Source organism: Marmota monax, unplaced genomic scaffold (genome assembly GCF_021218885.2).
Source record: "Marmota monax isolate L192 unplaced genomic scaffold, Marmota_monax_Labrador192_F-V1.1 WCK01_AAM20220418_F8-fsc00009, whole genome shotgun sequence".
NCBI lineage: Eukaryota > Metazoa > Chordata > Mammalia > Rodentia > Sciuridae > Marmota > Marmota monax.
The window spans coordinates 24,057,913-24,076,062 of record NW_026694710.1 but is presented as its reverse complement, the minus strand read 5'-3'; the positions used below and the strand labels follow the sequence as shown (position 1 = coordinate 24,076,062).

The window sequence follows — 18,150 nt, the reverse complement described above, 5'->3', positions numbered from 1 at the left end:
CTCTAAGTTGCTAAGGCTGGTCCTGAACTTGTGATCATCCTGCCTTGGCCTCCTGAGTAACTGGGACTACAGGCGTGTGCCACCAAGCCCAGCTTGGCCAATGTTTGTAATGTGTGCATTGAGGACTCAGAAATGGGATTCTGGCAGGGCAGGACGCTCTTAGTACCACACTGTGCCTGTGGTTAAGTCTGGATCATGTGACAAAGAGAGTCTGAAGTTTCAAAACTTGGCTCAGCTCCAGAACGTTCTGCTAAGTGCATGACTCCTAAACACACCATTTCCAGAAAGGTGCTTGGGCCTGCTTGGGTTAGTACTGATCCACGACAGAGTCTAGAATGGCACCCGGCACAAGGTGTGCATTCAGCGACTAACTAACCAGTCCTGCGATGCGTTGGCAGAACGAGGAGATGAGGGAGGCAGGGATGGGGAGGCTGGTCGAGCTCTCCAACGTCTCGGCCGAACTCTCCACATTGTGAATGGGCTGACCAAGGCATGGGGTTGCTGAAATAGCAGGTCCTTGGTCCTCAAACGGACCTGGGTTCAAATCCCAGCTTTGACGCTGCCGGTGAGACCCTAGGTAAGCGGCCCTTCTTGCATGTAAAATGGAAATACTGATAGTTGCTTTAAAGGACAAGAACACCTGGCCTTCAGCAGGTGATTGAAGCAATCGTGGCCCAAGGGAATGGCTGAGTCAGCGGGACAGGCCAGGACTTGCTGGAGGGACGCCTTCTGCTTTGTCAAAGCCCCTGCCCCCTTGTAACTGTCACAGCCTCTCACCTGAGACAGTCAAGGATCACCAACACAAACTCCCCAAACAACAAATGCCCCTGGAAAGAGCTGCCTTTGCGATAAGTCTGAGGAGCTTCCCCGTTTCCCCCCTGAGGTCTGCAGGGCGACGTGGTGTTATCAATCGTGAAATAATCACCTCCGTGATTCCCTGACGCAGGGGCAACTCGATTTTCAAAGTAACATCACACCAGATCCAAAGGAGACCTTTCAGACTTCCTTCCACGTTTCAAATCTGTCAAGTTGAAACCTCTAGTGCCCAGGCGAGCACGAGGACAACCCACGGGACACAGGTGCGCTCAAGCCCGGGCTCTGGGTGGCTGCGTCGGGTGGGTGGGTTGTTGAAATGCACCAGATTCTTACCTTTCCAAAGCTCCCTTTACCAATGGCCCGCAGGATCTGAAAGTGGTCAAAGCTGACTGCAAAAGAGAAAGAAAAGAGGAACCAGTCAGGCTTCAAGACCTGTCCCCCCTCCAGGGCCTCGGCCTGTGCCCGCGGCTTCCTGAGGGGCTTCTGTTCCCACCACGCTCCCTGCCCCAGGGCCCTCCACCCTTCAAGGGCTCCCGAGCTACCGGCCCCTTCCATTTCTCCCCACACACTGTTGACATGCGGTTAAGCTCTCACCAGCGGCACGCAGGATGGCCATGTCTTGGGGGCCCAGGGGAGGACAGAAAGTGCTGGCTCTCTGGTTTTCAGACTCTGGTACATGCTGCTCCCTTCTCTGGGAAGACCTTTCCCCACCCTGGCCCCCAGGCCAGTGTCCCTGCAACAGGTGCCACCACTTCATGGCCCGTTCCTGTCTGTCTAACCCAGCACTGTGGCCACTGGCGGACGGACGCTGTCCACACCATCCTCCTGCAGTGCTCTGTCACGCACCTCCCCTCTGCCATCGCCCCCTAGACAGGCCCCACATTCTGCTACTTGTACACCCTCATTCCTCATCCTGCTCCGACTGGCCTCTACCCATCCCCACACCACAACAGGTGAGCAGTGACCCCCAGACCCCCGAGCTGTCCTCCTGGTACTGACCACTGCCTGCCTGGCTTCCTTGGCAGTACACAGTGGTCCCCTTTGCGCCTGGCCTTGCCTTATCTGCCGGGTATCAGATGCCCCCTCCGTCCACACTCTGTCCTCCTTCCTTCCTTTCCTCGTGGTGTCTGACCTTTAGGCTGTGTGGCCCGCTGCCTACGCCCACCTCCTCGGAGGCCAAGGCCCTCCACCCCAGCAGGGGCGCAGACCCAGGAGGGCGCAGGACATCCCCAGCGGCTCAGGCGCAAAGCCTGGAGCCCTCCTCACCAGCGTCCTGTCCTCATTCTGTCCTGTGTCAGGTTGGGTCCATGTGGCCTCTTCCCAGTGCCCACATCTGTGCACCCCAGAGAGCCCCTCTGGTCTAAGCCACCTTTGCCACTTGCACCAGGGCAGTGGCCTCTCAAGGTCCCTTCGGCCTCTACCAGCTGGGACACGTGCGCCGGGCAGAGCGCTGCTGCTCTGCTCACCCTCCCCGGCCTCCACTCAGTGGAAAGAGCAGACTCCTGTCAGGGCTGCGGGGACCCAGGTGCCTCTCCCCCTGCCTTCCCACCGCGCCCCACACCCTGGGCTCCAGGCAGGGTCTCCTCCTCGCGGGAACCACCGCCCTGTGCCTCTGCCACACGCTCCCTCCTCTGTGTCCCAAGAAGGCTGCAGTCCCCCCAGGAGCCCACAGGCCCTCAGGACACCCTCTCGCAGCACCGCAGAGGGAGCCATGGCCCATGTATCTGGTGAAGCTCACCTTCCCCGTGACCCCAAGGCCCTGAGGTCAAAGGCCGTGCTTGTTTTGTTACTGTCCCCAGGACCCAGTGCAGTGCTGGGACCACAGTACTCAACACACATTCATTAACTCAGGAAGCACTGACTCAGCTCATCTCCGTATTGTGCATGATAAGAGTCTGGTAAATATTTCTGATTGAGACTGAATTGCAGCCAGTTTCCAATAACTAGGAAAGACCGCTGCTCCCAAAGATGAAGGCATGGACTGGTCAGCGCGGGAGGGAGGCAAGGTGTGGGGAAGGAGGGGAGCACAATCAGGTCCCCGTCTACGAGGCTTCGGCGATGGAGGTCATCATGGTGAATGGTGTCTGTGCCAAGCCAGAGTCAGAGCCCAGCGAACGCCAGCCTGGTGCCCAGCACAGACGCGGGTTAACGTTTAACTCAGAGGACCTTGCTGCTTTGACCTGGATTTGTTTACCTTCAGAATAATTTTCCAGAAGAAATTCCTCACCCTCACCTCTTACTCACTCACCAAGGGTCAGGGGAAAGGAAGGACGCGGAGCCCGGCCTGCAGCTCCTGGTGTGACCAGCAGCGGGCTAGCAGACCCACTTCCTTCCAGTGAGCCCCAGGTCCACAGGCGGCACAGCCACCTTGTTAAGGACCCTGCTGCTGCAAGCTGTGGTGACTGCAGGGACCCTGTCTGAAAGGCCAGCCCTCCCCGCCCTATCTGGGGAGCCGTGTGGCCGTGACGTGCTGCCCAGGGGCTTGCCATCTTGGGAAGCTTCTCCCGCACCTGCAAACCACGTCCTCCTGGGAGTATCCTGGGGCTTTCCCAGCTGTCCAGCCAGACGGCTTAGGCCACGACCCACGTGGCCACACTCGCTATGTCCATGGACGAGCCACCTGGCCCTGTGTGCCTCAGTCATCCTCCTGTAACACAGGGCAAGGGCTTCTGCCTTCACAGAGCGCTCAGGACAGGCCAGCACGCCGCCCCTCTCCCCAGGCACGAGCTCTCTGTTTGGGGATGAGAAACATGGCTCCCTCTACTCTGGTGTCCTGGGGTGGGGGAGACTTCCCCAAACACGTGTGGCCTCCTGCTCCATCAAGTGGTATGAGCTACCGGCACGGAGCTGGTGAGGGACTGCAGGGGTTCCCACGCACCCCCAGCCCTGCCATGGCTCTGTTTGTCTCCATCCTGCAGAAGCTGGTCAGGGCCACCACGAGGAGCCAGCCGTGGGGTCCAGACTTGCCTCTGCAGGTGGGCGGGGCCAGCCACCTCCGGCTTCCATGCAAGGTGAAGGGAGCCCTGGCTGCTGCCCTCCTGGTCTGTCCCCCAACCCAGCCCTGAGCCTCCTAGATGTGACACTCGGGTCTCCACCCACCTCCTCTTCCTTCTTGTCTAGGAACAGGCAGGTGTTGGGAGTTAGCAAGAAAATAGTTAAAGGCCAAAGCCACTATTATTTAATACGCAGTAGTGGATGGATCATGTAGTAAGTGTCCCCACCCATCCACGCGAGTTCCTGGGGGGACTCTAACCTAACAGGGGAAAAGGTTCTGGATTGATGCTTATTTGCTGGTTTAGCTACGTTAGTGTAAATGACTTCGAGCATGTGGCTGAAAGTGGATCTCCCTGGGACCTGGCATGCTGATACGCGCACCACAGGCCTAGAGTACACTGGGAACTAGTGAAAGCCACCTGGTGGGTGACGGTTGGGAGAGCCAGAGGCGAGTCCTAGAAATCTCACCATCATGTAGAGTCGTTGGCTTAGACCAGGAGGGGACGGCCAGGTAGTAGGTCAGAGTCACTCTCCAGTGACCCTCCGCCCTGCTCTGCCTGGAACCTTCTAGGTCAGCCTGGAGGTCCTGCATCCCTGGAACCCCTGGTCTGGGGAAGGGGCAGCTGGTCACTACTAACTGTGGCACCTGACACTGCCGCAGCCCTGCAGGGCTGGGGGTGACGGGGATGCTGAGGTGCGTTCTGGAGCAGAACCCTCTGCACCTCCAGACGTGTGCGGTCACCAAGCGTGACTCCCTAAGTGTGCCCCCGAGTGGAAACGGGCAGAGCCGAGGGCGCCAGCAGCCTCACCCCACACGTGGGAACTGTCACAGCTGCCCTGAGAGCCGCCCTAGGCACCGTGAAGGGGCACCTGGGCCCTGACTGTTCACCAAATACCGGGCTCTCTGCTCGGCCAGGCGGACTGGCCTTTCCTCTGGACCCTCAGCTCTATTTGGCACCCGAGAGGCCAGCCCCAGCAATGGGATGTAACCCAGGAACCCAGTGGGACCCTCAGGCTCACCTGGAGCCTCGTGAGGACAGGTGGGTGGGCCCCAGGTCCCTAGCTTCTGGGGAGGGCCAGAGAATTTTCATTTCCAGCCAAGGTCCAAGGCAATGCTGAGGGAGCCACACTGTGAGAACCACTGACTAGTTAATCTGGACACTTGAGTTCCCCACATTACCAGCCACTTCCACAGCCAACAGTGACTTTGTAGCCAGGCCTCATCAGTGACAGCTAAGCAGAGCACTGTTGGAGATATTCTAGGAAGCATTTTTTGCTGATGAGAGAACAGATACACCTTTAACCTTCCCACTTTTCCTGCCCTGAATGTGACTGCCCTGTCAGTTCCATTCTGAGCCATCTGGAGCTGCAGCAGCCGTCTTGTGACTGAGAAGCAACAAACACAGAGGCAGAGAGGTCACTCCTTGTGGTGAGCCTCTGTGCCAGGCCAGCAGCTCCTGACCTCTGCACGCACTAGGTTAGAAAAAGACAGCCTTCCTATTCAATGAGTCAGGTGAGCCATTGCCAGAAGCATTTCTTCCTGACCCTCAAGCCCTGGCACATAGAAAGGGCTTTGTAAACGCTACTTTACTGTGGAATTTACAGCTCCTTTGTGATTTTACTTCAGGCAAAAGAACAGGAGTTGTTTGGGGCAGGAGTACAGGGCCGGGTGCCTGGATTCGAATCACCAGCTGGGTGACCTTGGGGAAGTTGCTTAATCTCCCTGGGCCTCAGCTTCCCCTTAATGATGTACTCATTATTGGACGTGAAACACCCCCTGGTGTGGCTGCTGTGAAAGGTCAACAGGTCGGCACAAGCAAGGTGTGTGGGGCCTGAACCAGTGGCTGCAGGCGGTCACCCTCCTCTCAGGTCCATTCTGAGTGGCCCCCCTCACCTCCCCCCACTGATGAAACACTGGCCTGATGACGTCACAGGAAGGACCAGGTGAGGACAGGGAGGCCCGCTAGGGCCAGCTGCCACTGCTGTGAGCATGGCTGGCTGAACCCACGCGCAGGCCGAGGCCTCTCCCCCCACCTCCCCCAGGCCTGCGCGTCCCGAGGAGCGTCCCTGCTCTCCGGAGCTGATCTGGGAGGCTCTGGTGGCCAGTCACCCCAGCAGCATCCTGGGCACTGCCCGGGGAAGCCAGCACGTCCCTCCTGTCCTGGAGGTGGAAGCCCTGAGCTCCGCTGGCCGGGCTGGTGCCAAGCGGCTTTCCCAGGTGGCCGCCCGGCTTGCTGGGTGGGGTGACGTGTGTGAGGACCAGGACGCTCCGCCAACCGCTCCCTCTCCTCGCCCACGTGACCGCCAACCACGCCACTGTTTTCCTCCTGATCCTCTAGGCCCTTGGGTTTGGGTGGCCACCCGGTGTGGGGGAGGCAGGAGGCATGGGGTGGAGAGCAGTGGCCGTGTCCCCTGGGCTGGTTAAACCTCACCTGCCCCAGGTCAGCACGGACCCGAGGTAGTAAGAACCTCCTGAGCCTCAGTTTTCCTGTCTGTAAAGCGGGGCTCATGGCGCCTGCTTCTCCCAGGCAGGACGGGGGCCACGACAACGGCTTAGCCAAAGGCCGACTCAGCAGAGCCACCTGAGGAACGTCCACCAGAGCTGGCCAGCTGCAGACCCTCGACGTTCAACACCATGGAAGAGTCTCAGCTCCCTTCTCTGTCCTCGCTGAATCCCACGCGCCGGCAGGTTCAGTGGTCAGCTGAGGCGCGTCACCAGCCCTGCCCTGCTACAGAACATGGGGAGGTCCCCCCAGAAGCGGGAGACCGGGCATCAGTCACTCACTCAAGACGTGCCACGGGGTGAGGGGACAGTTTTCTGCGGCAGGCACGTGCTGGGGGAAGCGATGGCTGCGGCTGTGCTGTGTACCAGGCCAGTCCCGGGTACCCAGAGCTGGCAGTGAGCTCCACACACCAAGCCCTGCGTCCAGAGAGCTGGCCTTCTGGTGCAAGGGACGTTAAGTAGGACTCAACGGAGGAAGTCCTGGTGCAGCGCTTCCCAGTACTGCTGGGACAAAGGACGGACCTGCTGGCTTAATAGAACGGTCCTCACTGTGGGCAGGGCCACTTCTCCTGGAGGCCCTCGAGGGGAGGCTGCCCCTGGCCTTTTCCAGCCCACAGAGGCCATGCTGGTCCCGGTGACCCCGCATCACTCCGGCCTCTGCTCCTGGTGGCACCTCTCTGACCCTCCTGCCTCTCTGTCAAGGAACCTGCGATTGCAGATAGGGTCTGTCTGGACAGTCCAGGGTCATCTCCCTGTCTCAAGATGCTCACCTTAATGACCCCTGCAAAGTCCCTTAGGTCACGTAACACAGTGTACACACAGGTCCCAAGGTCGCAGACAGGAGTGTCCTTGGGGGCAGGTGTTCCGCCCACCACCTCAGGTAAGGGGCAACTAGTCAGGAGGTGCTCCTTCAGACAGGGCGGTCAGAGCTGGCCCTCCTGAGGAGAGGACCATGGAGCTAGTCATGAACACAGTGAGGACAGATGGGCAGCCACGGCGCGGGTGGTCCTGCAGGCAGAGAAGAGCTCCCTGGTCCGGAGCCCGTGTGGCAGCAGGTGGCAAGGACGGCCATGGGACAGAGACTGGGACAGCAGGGTGGAGGGCTGCCAGGAGCCAGGCTGCAAGGCCGGGGCTCTGGGTGGTCTTCCAAACATGCTGAGGAGGCTAGAGGGTCCCAAGGAGGGGAGAGGGGTGCCCACTGCGTGTCTAAGCTGTTGGGAAATATCCAGACCTCAGGGAGATGGAGATGCCACGCAGACGGCAGGAACTCAGGACGTGGGACCCTGGCACCTGATTACAGCCTGAGGGCGCCGGGAGACCACAGGGCAGGAGGGCAGGAGGGCAGGGCCAGGGCAGGAGGGCAGGGCCAGGGCAGGAGGGCAGGAGGGCAGAAGGGCAGAAGGGCAGGGGGGGCAGGAGGGCAGGGCCAGGGCAGGAGGGCAGGAGGGCAGGAGGGCAGGAGGGCAGGAGGGCAGGAGGGCAGGAGGGCAGGGCCAGGGCAGGAGGGCAGGAGGGCAGGAGGGCAGGGGGGGCAGGAGGGCAGGAGGGCAGGAGGGCAGGGGGGGCAGGGGGGGCAGGAGGGCAGGAGGGCAGGAGGGCAGGAGGGCAGGAGGGCAGGGCCTCGCAGCGTGGAGGCGGGCCCAGCTGGCCACCTGTGGGGCGGGGTGGGGCTTTTCATTATGGGATTCAGCCGGGGCTGCCCCAGCTTGCTGGGTGTCAGTGCTGTGTCGCTCCCCATGGGTGTGGTGACTGAGCTCTGTCTCCAGGTCCCAGTGTCACCAATCAGGGGGACAGTACAGGGCAGCATCGGGCATAGGGTCCAGGGGAGGGAGCTGCTCATCCTGTCAGGGCACTTGGGGACAAGCCCCTGGACAGGGTCTGGGGACAGGAGCGCTCCAGGTGGAGCTTCAGGGAAAGCAAGACCCTGGGGGCTGGAGACGCAGGGTATACAGGAGAGGGGTGAGCAGAGAGAGGGACGAGGCCTGACCACCAGACGGATGGACACTCCTTGGAGGCAAGCGAGGACCAAGCTCCATGCAGCCTGGAAGACGGTGGCTCCAGGGAGCCACTGTTCTCATGATCAGCTGCTCCATGCTCCTTGTTGATGGTTCTGCTGCCCGGGACGGGGGCTTGGAAAGGGTTACCCTGAACTGGCCATTAGACCATGGCAGTCCTCCCAGAGGGGTGACCTCACTGTGACCCACTGGCTCTGGGCACTGACCTGCCCATAGTCCAAGGTTAAGGAAACCTGTCCTGCCCTCCCAAGTGCCCAGTCTACCCCAGTGCCCTGGGCTCTGCAGTAGCGCCCCCATGGTGTGTGCAAAACCCCAAGCTCCTGGGCCCCCTGCCCCCATACAGCGGCACACAGGCCTGCTCCTCCACCTCGCCTCTCTGCAGCCACAGAGCTGGCCCTCTGCCTCTGCCTGGAGCACTGGCCCAGGGGCCCTGTCACAGCAGCCTCCCACCCTCAGGTCTCACTCCCTGGAGGCAGCCAAAGGCCTCCCCACCCTTCCTGCAGATGCCTGCAGGGAACAAGCAGAAGGGACCCAAGTCACAAAATTCCCACCAGAGTCCAGAAGGGTGGGGAGCAAAGAGCACAGCCAGGCAGGTTGACAGGCCCGGGGTGGCATCGAGTAGGAAAGAGAGGTCCCCTGTGGGCAGGCCGGGCAGAGCGGTTAGCTACCTGGGGAAACATGGAAGTCAAGTTAGTGTCTCTCCTCTCACCAGACTCCAGAATAAACCCCTAGAGGGTCAGAGTCAAACGTGACGATACCAAAACCACAGCCCACTGCCCTCCGTGGAGGACATTCTGGTTTCTCCCCTTCCCTGTCACCCCTGTTGAGGCGTGTGATTTTGACTCTCAGCAAGTCATCTACTTAGATCCAGGCCACAACCTCATGGGCTACCCCGGGGCTGGGGTCGGCAGCTGCCCACAGGATAGCCGCTATCCTGAGTGAGCACGCAGCTGTCCAGCCTCCTCGTACTCAGGGCTCCACAACCACAGATTCAACCAGACATTGAAAATACTTGGGGGCAAAACTGCATCTGCACTGAGCATGCACAGAGGCCCCCTTGTCTATTTCCCGGATGACGCAGTGTGACTGCTGTCCACCAGCACGCACCTTGTGTGAGGTGAGCCGAGCAACCTGGGGTGCAGGAAGGCACAGGGCGCTCTCTGCAAATGCTGGGCCACTCCTGTCCAGACGTGCACATACGGGCACCTGGGTATCTGAGGGGTCTGGAACCAAACCCCGCAGACACTGGGGGCACTGCACTCACTCCAAATGCTGGAAGTTATTGGTTTCACCCCAAAACTCCAACTGCACCTGTTCACAGGTGTGTCCTGGTGCTCCGGCCCTGAGCGGGGCTGTCCACACACACAGCCTCCCTCTGTCTCCAGCTCCTCCAGAACAAGATAGGCCTTCACAGAGCTGAGGTTCAGATGCAGAGAGACCCAGCTCCAGGCCAGTGTCTGCTCTGGCCAGCAGAGCCAGCGCCCGTCCAGCCATTCCAGGAGACATTTTCCACATCGCGCGTCTGGTACCTGGCGCTCTGCCGGGAGCAGGATAGACAGCCAGTGTTTGCTGCTGAGCTGGGGCTGCTCCTTGAAGTCTCATTAAAAATCATTTTGTTGTCTAGTTGACAAATGTGCTTAATAAAGCCCCCAAACCTTTCTTTTTTATTCACTGTACCCTCTTATCAGCAAAAACACTGAATGTCTAAGCAGTCAGAAAGTCACATGCCTAATTGGGACGGGAAAATATTATACAGCAATAAACTCGGCACAGAAGTTAATTTGGATGCTGGTGGAAATGTGGAATCCGTGATAAGAAAAGCTTCAGGGAGATGATAAGAATTAAACTATCAATTCCCTGAAAGCAAAGACCCTTAGACCTGCCTCTCTCCTGCCTGTCCAGCCTGTTCCTCTCTAGGACAGAGCAAATTCCACCAGCTATGTGGCTTAGTGCAACAGAAACTTACTTTCTCATGGTTCTGGAGGGCAGAATCCGCACCAGGGTCTTGGCCGGGCTATGCCACCACTGAAGGTGCGGGGACCCTTCCTGTCTCTTGTGGGGGCTCCTGGAGGCCAGCAGCCCTGGGGGTTCCCTCGCTGGCAGCTGCATGGCTCCAGCCACTGCCCTGACTTCATGTGGCCTTCTCCTCGGTGTATCTTGGTTTTCTCTTTTTATTGGGATACCAGTCATTAGATCTAGGGTTTACCCTAAATCCAGAATGATTTCATCCCAAGACTCTCCACTGACCACATCGCAAACACTCTATTTCCAAATATGGTCCCATTCTAAGGTTCCAGGCAGATGTGGCTCATGGAGAGCCCTTCAGCCCACCACACCCACAGAGCATCTGGCACGGAGGGTGCTGAATGGGGACCGGATGATGACTAAGTGACCAGAGCATGACCCACGCTCAGGTGCACCTGTAGTCACACACCAGCATGTGCACCTGCACAGAGATAATCTGGAACCAAAACTCGTCCTTCAGCTCTTCATGCTGGGTGAGCAGAATCAGAGCTCACCTGTCCTGGGTGAGCTGGGCTTTGGTCACCTCTGAAAGCCACCTGCAGCTGTGGACCGAGAGTGATCTGGCCACATCACTGGTAAGGTCCCCAGCTCACAACATGGTGGTGGAGAGGGAAGATCCACGGACGGCTGCACCACAGCCAGGCATCCTGAAAACCAAGCGGTCCACTTCCTGATCTTTTCAGGGAACAACCACCCTGGGATGCAGGGCTTCGTCTGAGGTCAGCATCTACGGGTACTTCAGCTCAACTGCTGGGCAGCGGGACGGGGCAGGCATGACGGGTACCATTAGGAAAAGGCCAGTGCTCTTCCCTTCCCATGAGAGGCCGCAGGGTCCCCAGGTGCTCAGTGCTAACAGGAAGGTGCCTCAGTGCCTCTTTAGGAGCAGTTCGGGCTCAGCCAGCGAGGCACAGAAGCCAATATTCTAATGCAGATGCCGACGCTTTATATATCTTCTCCTTAGACATAAACATGTGCTGCCAAGACACTCAAATGCCCTGCTTGCACTTGCCGGGCACTAACCACATCCAGTTCTTACACTGCAGACTCCTGGGAGCAGGCCTCGACAGTGCCAGTGGCCCGCGGCGGGGGGTGGGGGGTCCTGCGAGCAGCAGGGGTCTCAGGGCTGCTGTCCAAGTGCAGGGGTGCAGGGAAGCACTGGCTGTGGTGACCCACAGCACCACCTGCCCCAGCTCTTCACCCCATGGATGCATTGGTGGGGGGGCCCCCCAGGGACCCTCCATTCAGCTGTAGCACTGGGCTTGATCTACCCTGCAGGTGCCAGAGACTCCGACAGAGCTGAGGCTCAGGAGACACCATGGGATTCTCCTCTCTGGTCTCTGAGCCCTGTGACTGTTGGCAACACCATGGACAGGGAGGGAGGGAGACGGGAAAAGGCAGGAAGAAAGAGAGAGACAGGGCCTGAGAGGAGAGCTGAGGAAGAGCCGCAGTCTCCAGGGAAGGGAAAGCAGGAGGACCCGCTCTGTCCAATATTGAGGTCTGCTGTGTAGCTCCAGGGCCCAGACCAGGGTGGCATGGTGGGGACAGAGCCAGGGAGAACCCCGGCAGCTGAGGGCAGCAGAGGAGGAGCTGGAGCCGGGAGAGTGGCCAGATAGGAGGGCACAGGAGAATGCCCCAGGCCCCAGGCCAGGAGAGTGCAGAGGGTCCCAGGAGTAAACACCCAGGCCCCGCCAGCGGTCAGCACAGCCTCACGGGAGCCAGGGCCTCAGGCACCTCGAGGGCTCAGGTGAGTGAATGAATGACTGAAGGAACAGATGGGGGGCAGAGTGAACCGCCCTCACTCCCCCATTGCCTGGGGAGGCTCCTCCTGACACCCCACAGGCCGGCTGCCGTGGTACCCAGGACAAGCTGCCTGAAGAGGATGGCTGTCCCCTGGCTGTTGCTGGGAGCAGCCGTCCCCGGGCTCTGGCAGCAAGACCCAGCACAGACTTTGGATCCAGGCAGGCCTGACACCAGCCAGCCCTCCACCCACCGTGGCCTGGGGCTGTTTGCAAGTCTGTCCCAGGGATAACAGCATCACTCACCTTCAGAATGACTGCAGAAATTAGCAGTGACTCTCAGGAGGCACCCAGTGCAGCGCCTGCAGATCAAACCTGCCCCCTCAACTGTGCCTGCCAGCACCCTCTGGGCCCTGTGTCACGCTTTTGCAATGGATGTCACTCCTGGCTGCTGGTGTCACTGATATTGTGGTAATGGTGTGACCGCACACACAGGATCTGAAGCCAGCTCTTTCCCACTAGTTGCGTGACGGGCTCCCTCGGCCCGTAACAGGGAACAGTAGCAACGGCTGGGTGACAGGGTTGCTGTAGGATCAAGTAGTTCAGCATGTGCCAAGTTCTTCAAACAGAGCCAGGCAGCGGGAAGCTCTCCGGCTCTGCCACTCGTCGTTCACTGTGGTTTTTTAATGGATAGACAGAAAAATCTCAAGTTCCCCTGACTTCCCACAGTTGCTCTAAGTAATACAATAATTCACTTAATATAGGCCATCTGCCCTCAAGTCCCTGCCGTCTGTGCGCAAAATAATTGGATATTAAATCACACAAGAGGAAAAATGATCAGAATTTTGAGGAAACAATGGAGGCTATGAAACCAAACTCAGCAACTTCTGGAGCTCTTAGCCACATTAGCTTCAGAGCACGAAAACGTGTCATAGGAAATGGGACTTGCTCACCCACAAGGCCCCTTCCTCCTGTGCACAAGCTCAGTGCCTTCCTTGGGAGCTGAGAATGTTCCTATTGAATGTATTTTTTTAAAAAAAGATATTCTCGTAACAGAATTTTGCAGTCATGAAATCAATTGCTGAGCATATCCTTGGGTTTTGTCAGATTCCTGGAAGGAGAAGAACCCTGAGAACAGAAGTCTGAAAAGAGTGACGCCGTTGAGAGAAAACAGAATGGAACGACAGCTTTCCAGGATTCTCCTGGCTCCCGCTGCCAAGGAGACCTCCCAGACTCATTTGCATGAAGTTGCTAAGAAAAGGATGAAGCGTGTTTCCTCTCTTCCATGGGGAAATGGAGAGTGCTTCGGCTGGGCACTAGAACGCTCTTGAGCCCTCCTTCAGCACGGAAGAGCTGTGGAAACCACTCCAACCTCCATCCTGCCAAGGGGCTGATCCTGCCCCTCGAAGAGCACCCACAGCATCCTTCTCAGCAGGAAGGGGACGGGTGCTGGGGCATCACCTCACTTGCTGATGGGCGGAACCCCAAAACACAAATACTCGCAGGTGATGTGAACAGACACTGTCTTTGGAATCAAAATTCCATGGTCAGAGGAGAGGGAGACAATTTAACACTGTACCTAAAAAGGCCCCTGGCAGGTGAGTACAAATGGAGTTTGGGAAGCACTCATGTGCACAGCGAGGCCAGAGTGGGGGCGGGGGGGGGGACAACGCTACACCATCTCCTGATGCTTTTGACCAGACATTTGTGCAAGTCACACTAGGGTGTTTGTGAACAAGACGTAGAATAATAGGGAAGCCACCTGTGTGAGACACAGGACAGGCACCTGGGAATGAATAGTGAATGAAGAGCATAGGGTTCAGGCTCACGAGATTTCACACAGAAATGAGGCCTCCTGGGAACTGGACTAGAAGCCCTTCATGGTACATTCTACTAAGAACTTGCCTACAGTTGTCCATGCCCTGAGGCCTTGTGTGAGGCTGAGTCTGAAGGTGATGGACTAGTTTACCTGGAGGACATTTCAAGACAGCACAGCATTCAGGCCCTGGCCCTGGGATTGCTAGCTGATTTTATCAAATTCAGAATGACATTCATGAGCAAAAAGCAGAGTGGAAAGATTTAAAAAACTGGCAGTTTAACCAGAAAAATAGCATGATTAAAGTTGTAGCTAAAAAGGATGAAGTTGCTGAAGAGGTTAGTACCCTTGAAAACAAACCAAGTACTTTGCAATAGACAATCAAAAATGCCTTGAGGGCATCTCAGGAATGGCAAGACCTGCCATTGGGTGTGAAAGTGTAAACTCATTTGCAAGACTTCACTTTGAAAGGACAGCCTTTCCTGTTCCCCTAGAGCTGCCAGGAAATAGTTTCCCTGGGACTTTGATTCATTTCCCTACATCCTGACATCCAGGCACCTGGAGGCCACCATAACCATGGCCCAAGCAGGCGCAGCCACTGCCGGGAGCAGACCTTGGTGTCATCCACAGGAGGCTGACTTTGCAGGTGTGTAGAATGTGAGACTTGGAGGGTCGTGAAGGCCTCCACCAAGATTTCTAAGGAAGGCTCAGAGGCCAGGTGACGTGGGGCAGGCGCAGAGTCCCTAAAGCAAGCCCTATCAGGGTGGAGAGGGCCATGCATGGAGCCATGGGAGGAAGGCAAAACTGCGATGGAGCCGCAGGAAGCTGGAGAGGCCAGAGTGCAGATAGATACCTGCCAAGGGAAGCTGCAGGCAGTGGGCAGCAGCAGCCTAGGGAAGAGGCCGGCTGACTGCGGTCAGCAGGACCGTGGGTGCCCACGCCCTTCACAGTCCACACCACACCCCAGAGCCCCGGGGGTTAGACGGGACCCACAGGTTCTCACATTTCCCCTGCTGGTGTTTGATCTGGTGCTCCCTCCTCGTTATTTCCTGTTCCTCTCCTTTACAGTGGGAATGTCGGCCCTGGGCCACTGCATCCTGGAACTATGTGTCTTCCTTTTGATCTCACAGGGGCTCCCAGGTAAGGGTTTGCTGGAGTCTCAGAGGGGACCTGGACTTGGACTCTCGAGCAATGCTTGAGCGGAGGAGACTTCAGGGACTCTGGGGGTCGGACTGACTGCATTTTGCTCTGTGAGATGGACATGAGCCTCTGGGGAGCAGGGTGGTATGTCATGGTTTGGGCCTTAAATCTCCCCCAAAAGCGCTTGTGTTGAAGGTCTAAGGCTGAGCTGACGGCACAGTGGGAGGTGGTGGGAACTTCAGGACGTGGAGTCTGGCTGGGGGAAGTGGGTTATTGGGGGGGTCCCCTCAAGGGTACATTGGGAAATTATGTTGAGTAAAACAGCCAGACCCCCCAAATATGTATACCCTACAATTCCATTTACATAAAATTCTAGGAAATGAAAACTTATCTCTAGAAACACAGGCATTTCAGGACTTGGCTGGGGATGATGGGAGATGAAGGTCGAGAGGGCAGGAGGCGAACACAAAAGGGTGAGGAAACTGGAGACGGATGACGGATGACGGATAACCTTCACCGTGAAGATGGTTTCACAGGCATATACATAAGTGTCTATGTATATGAACACACAGATACGCAAATATCTATACATGGACAACAGAAAACTTTAAATTCATTCATTTAAAACACATGCTGCTTGTTGTCTATCACTGTACCTCAATAAAGCTGTTTAAAAAGAAAGAAGGGGGTACAGGGAACCCTGCCCTTGTCTCTGACTCCTGGCCACCACGGGGTGAGCAGCTGCCTCACTACAGACCCAAAGTGAGGGGGCCAGGTGACCGTGGACAGAGGCCCCTAAACTAGGAGCCAAAATGAACATCTTCTCCTTTGCAATTGGTTTTCTGTGATATTTTGTCGCATGAATGCAAAGCTCACTCAAACATTCTGCCTCTGATAGGCAGAACACATGAAGAATTCCCACAACTCAATAGCAAAAATTAAAATACGAGCAGAAGTCTGAAACAAACTTTTCTCAACAGAAGCTATAAATCTGGCCGGCGAGTGTGTATCACAGGTCACGGGGAAATGCCATTGAATCACAGAGCTCTCCCCCACCCACCCCCCGTTGGGATGGTGGCCAGCAGGAAGTGGGCAGATGGGGCCAGAAAGGATGTGCAGGAAGAAGGTGGCTTGCTCCTTGTTGGAAGGGACACAAATTGCAACCTCCACCCACGGAAAAGAGTAGGGGGCTCTTCCAGAATCAGGGCACTTCTGGTGCATATCCAAGGAAATGGGAGGGACACATGTGGACCCCTGCTTACTCCCTCAGGAGGCAAGAAGAGGAAGCCACCTGAGGCCATCCGCAGATGAATGGACAACTAAAACATGCAATGTCCCTCCACACTCACACGCACACATGCTCAGCCTCCAGAGGGAGGAATCCTGTCCTTGGAAACAGAACAGCACGGACGAACCCAGGGTACCCTGCGTGATTGAAATAAGACAAATTCCACGTGGTGTCACAGGGCAGCATCTAGAAAAGAGACCTCCCGGAACTCAGAACGACGGTCACCAGGGGCTGCGTGGGGCACAGAGAGGACGGAGGAGCTGGGGAGATGCTGCCTGAGAACACGACACTCAGCTGGAAGGAGGAACCAGGGACCACCGCACAGCAAGGCCAGCAGAGTCGGGAGCAACACGCTGGACGCTGCGAAGAGTGGACGCTCCTGTTCTAACCACAAAAAAGAGTAGACGAGGTGGCGGACGTATTCATTAGCTTGACTCAGCCCTTCAGACTGGGTGTGTCTATGTAATATGTCCACATTTGAGACAAATAGCAAAGCACCATGTTGTTCGCCATAAATCCATACGATTTCTATTTCTCAGTTTAGAAAGTGAGATGATGCACAACATGAAAAACAACAAGCTATCAAAAATATCAAGATGGCGACAAAGCATTGAACCAAGCCTATGGCCCTTCTCAGTATGAAGCCTGTGCAACTGCCCAGCTCACACCCATGCAGCTGGCCTGGCTTGCAGGTAATATAGGAGGAGTATGTGTGTGTGTGTGTGAGAGAGAGAGAGAGAGAGAGAGAGAGAGAGAGAGAGAGAGAGAGAGAGAGAGAGACATCTGAGTAGGGCGGCTGACAGTTAACGTTTGAATCGGGAACCGTGTTGCTATAATTTGGATCCACCACTCTCTGCAGTCTCAGGTCCTACCCTCCTACTTACTGGAAGGAAGGAAGCCAAGGAGAGAGGGAATTACCATCAGGAGAAGTTCTGCCCTGTATCAGCCCATCTGTATTCGTAAAAAGCTGGATGAGGTACTCTACCAGACTCACAGCTGGGAAGGTCGAAGCCTGGAAAGGTCACTGCCAGCAGTGCCTCAGAGACCAGAGCACATGCTTCGTGGTTCTTTATGGAAAGCATGTCCACCCCACAGTGCCCTGGGAGGGGCAGAGCAGAGATGCTCGTCTTTATTTAATGAGTAGTCAAGGGACTTGGCCACGTTTCCCTGACAGGCAAGGCCACAGCCAGCACCAGCTCCTGATGACATGTCCAGTGGCTGTCCCCCAGGGGAGCCTCCCCCGGGGCTCAGAGCCAGAGTGGCACTCCTGGGTGCCCAGTAGGGTTCCTGGGATGCATTACTGCACAGGTTGCACTCTTCACTCTGGCCACAAGGAAGCTCACGTCTGTGTGAGGGCTTCTAAGGACACGTCTCGAGCCCTGCCCATCACTGTTTCTGCCCGTTTTGCTCTGTCTTAATCACGTGATCATCTGTGCCATCCTGTCACACTATGGAGCCCTCTTAAACCTTTCCTGGACAGAGGGTAGGAAAGCAATTTCTCACACTGACACAGGGACACCCTCCTTCCTGAACTCAGATCCTTTCTAGGGCAGAGTCTCCGGGGAAGCACAGAGATGCACGGGTTGGAATCAGGTTGGGGCCCAAACCACTGAGTGTCCATTACTATGTGAGGCTCTGGGGACACGGGGAGAGTCCCCCAAGGGTGGAAGGCAGGCTCTCTCCTGTCTAGATGGGCACAATCCCAGCTGGACGATCAACAAACACAACAGAGCCAAAGAAGAGCGCAGGGTGATGAGGGCTGTGACAGCCACGCAGAGCGACCCAATCCCACGGCCCCCAGTGACACAGCAAGCCCA

The 18,150-nt window shown here is 57.0% G+C and overlaps 1 protein-coding gene across 5 annotated transcripts in view; it reads right to left on the bottom strand.

Annotated features, from left to right (window-relative positions):
- Stk32b (serine/threonine kinase 32B) overlaps nt 1-18,150 on the bottom strand; it is a 271,083-nt gene that overhangs the window by 192,577 nt on the left and 60,356 nt on the right. For 4 of the 5 annotated variants that reach the window (XM_046423486.2, XM_046423485.2, XM_046423487.2 and 1 more), the window contains exon 2: nt 1,150-1,205. The exons of the other annotated variant lie outside the window; for it this stretch is intronic. In XM_046423486.2, the coding sequence (XP_046279442.1) occupies nt 1,150-1,205 (56 nt within the window). The remainder of the gene's footprint in view (nt 1-1,149; nt 1,206-18,150) is intronic. 5 annotated transcript variants of the gene reach the window in all.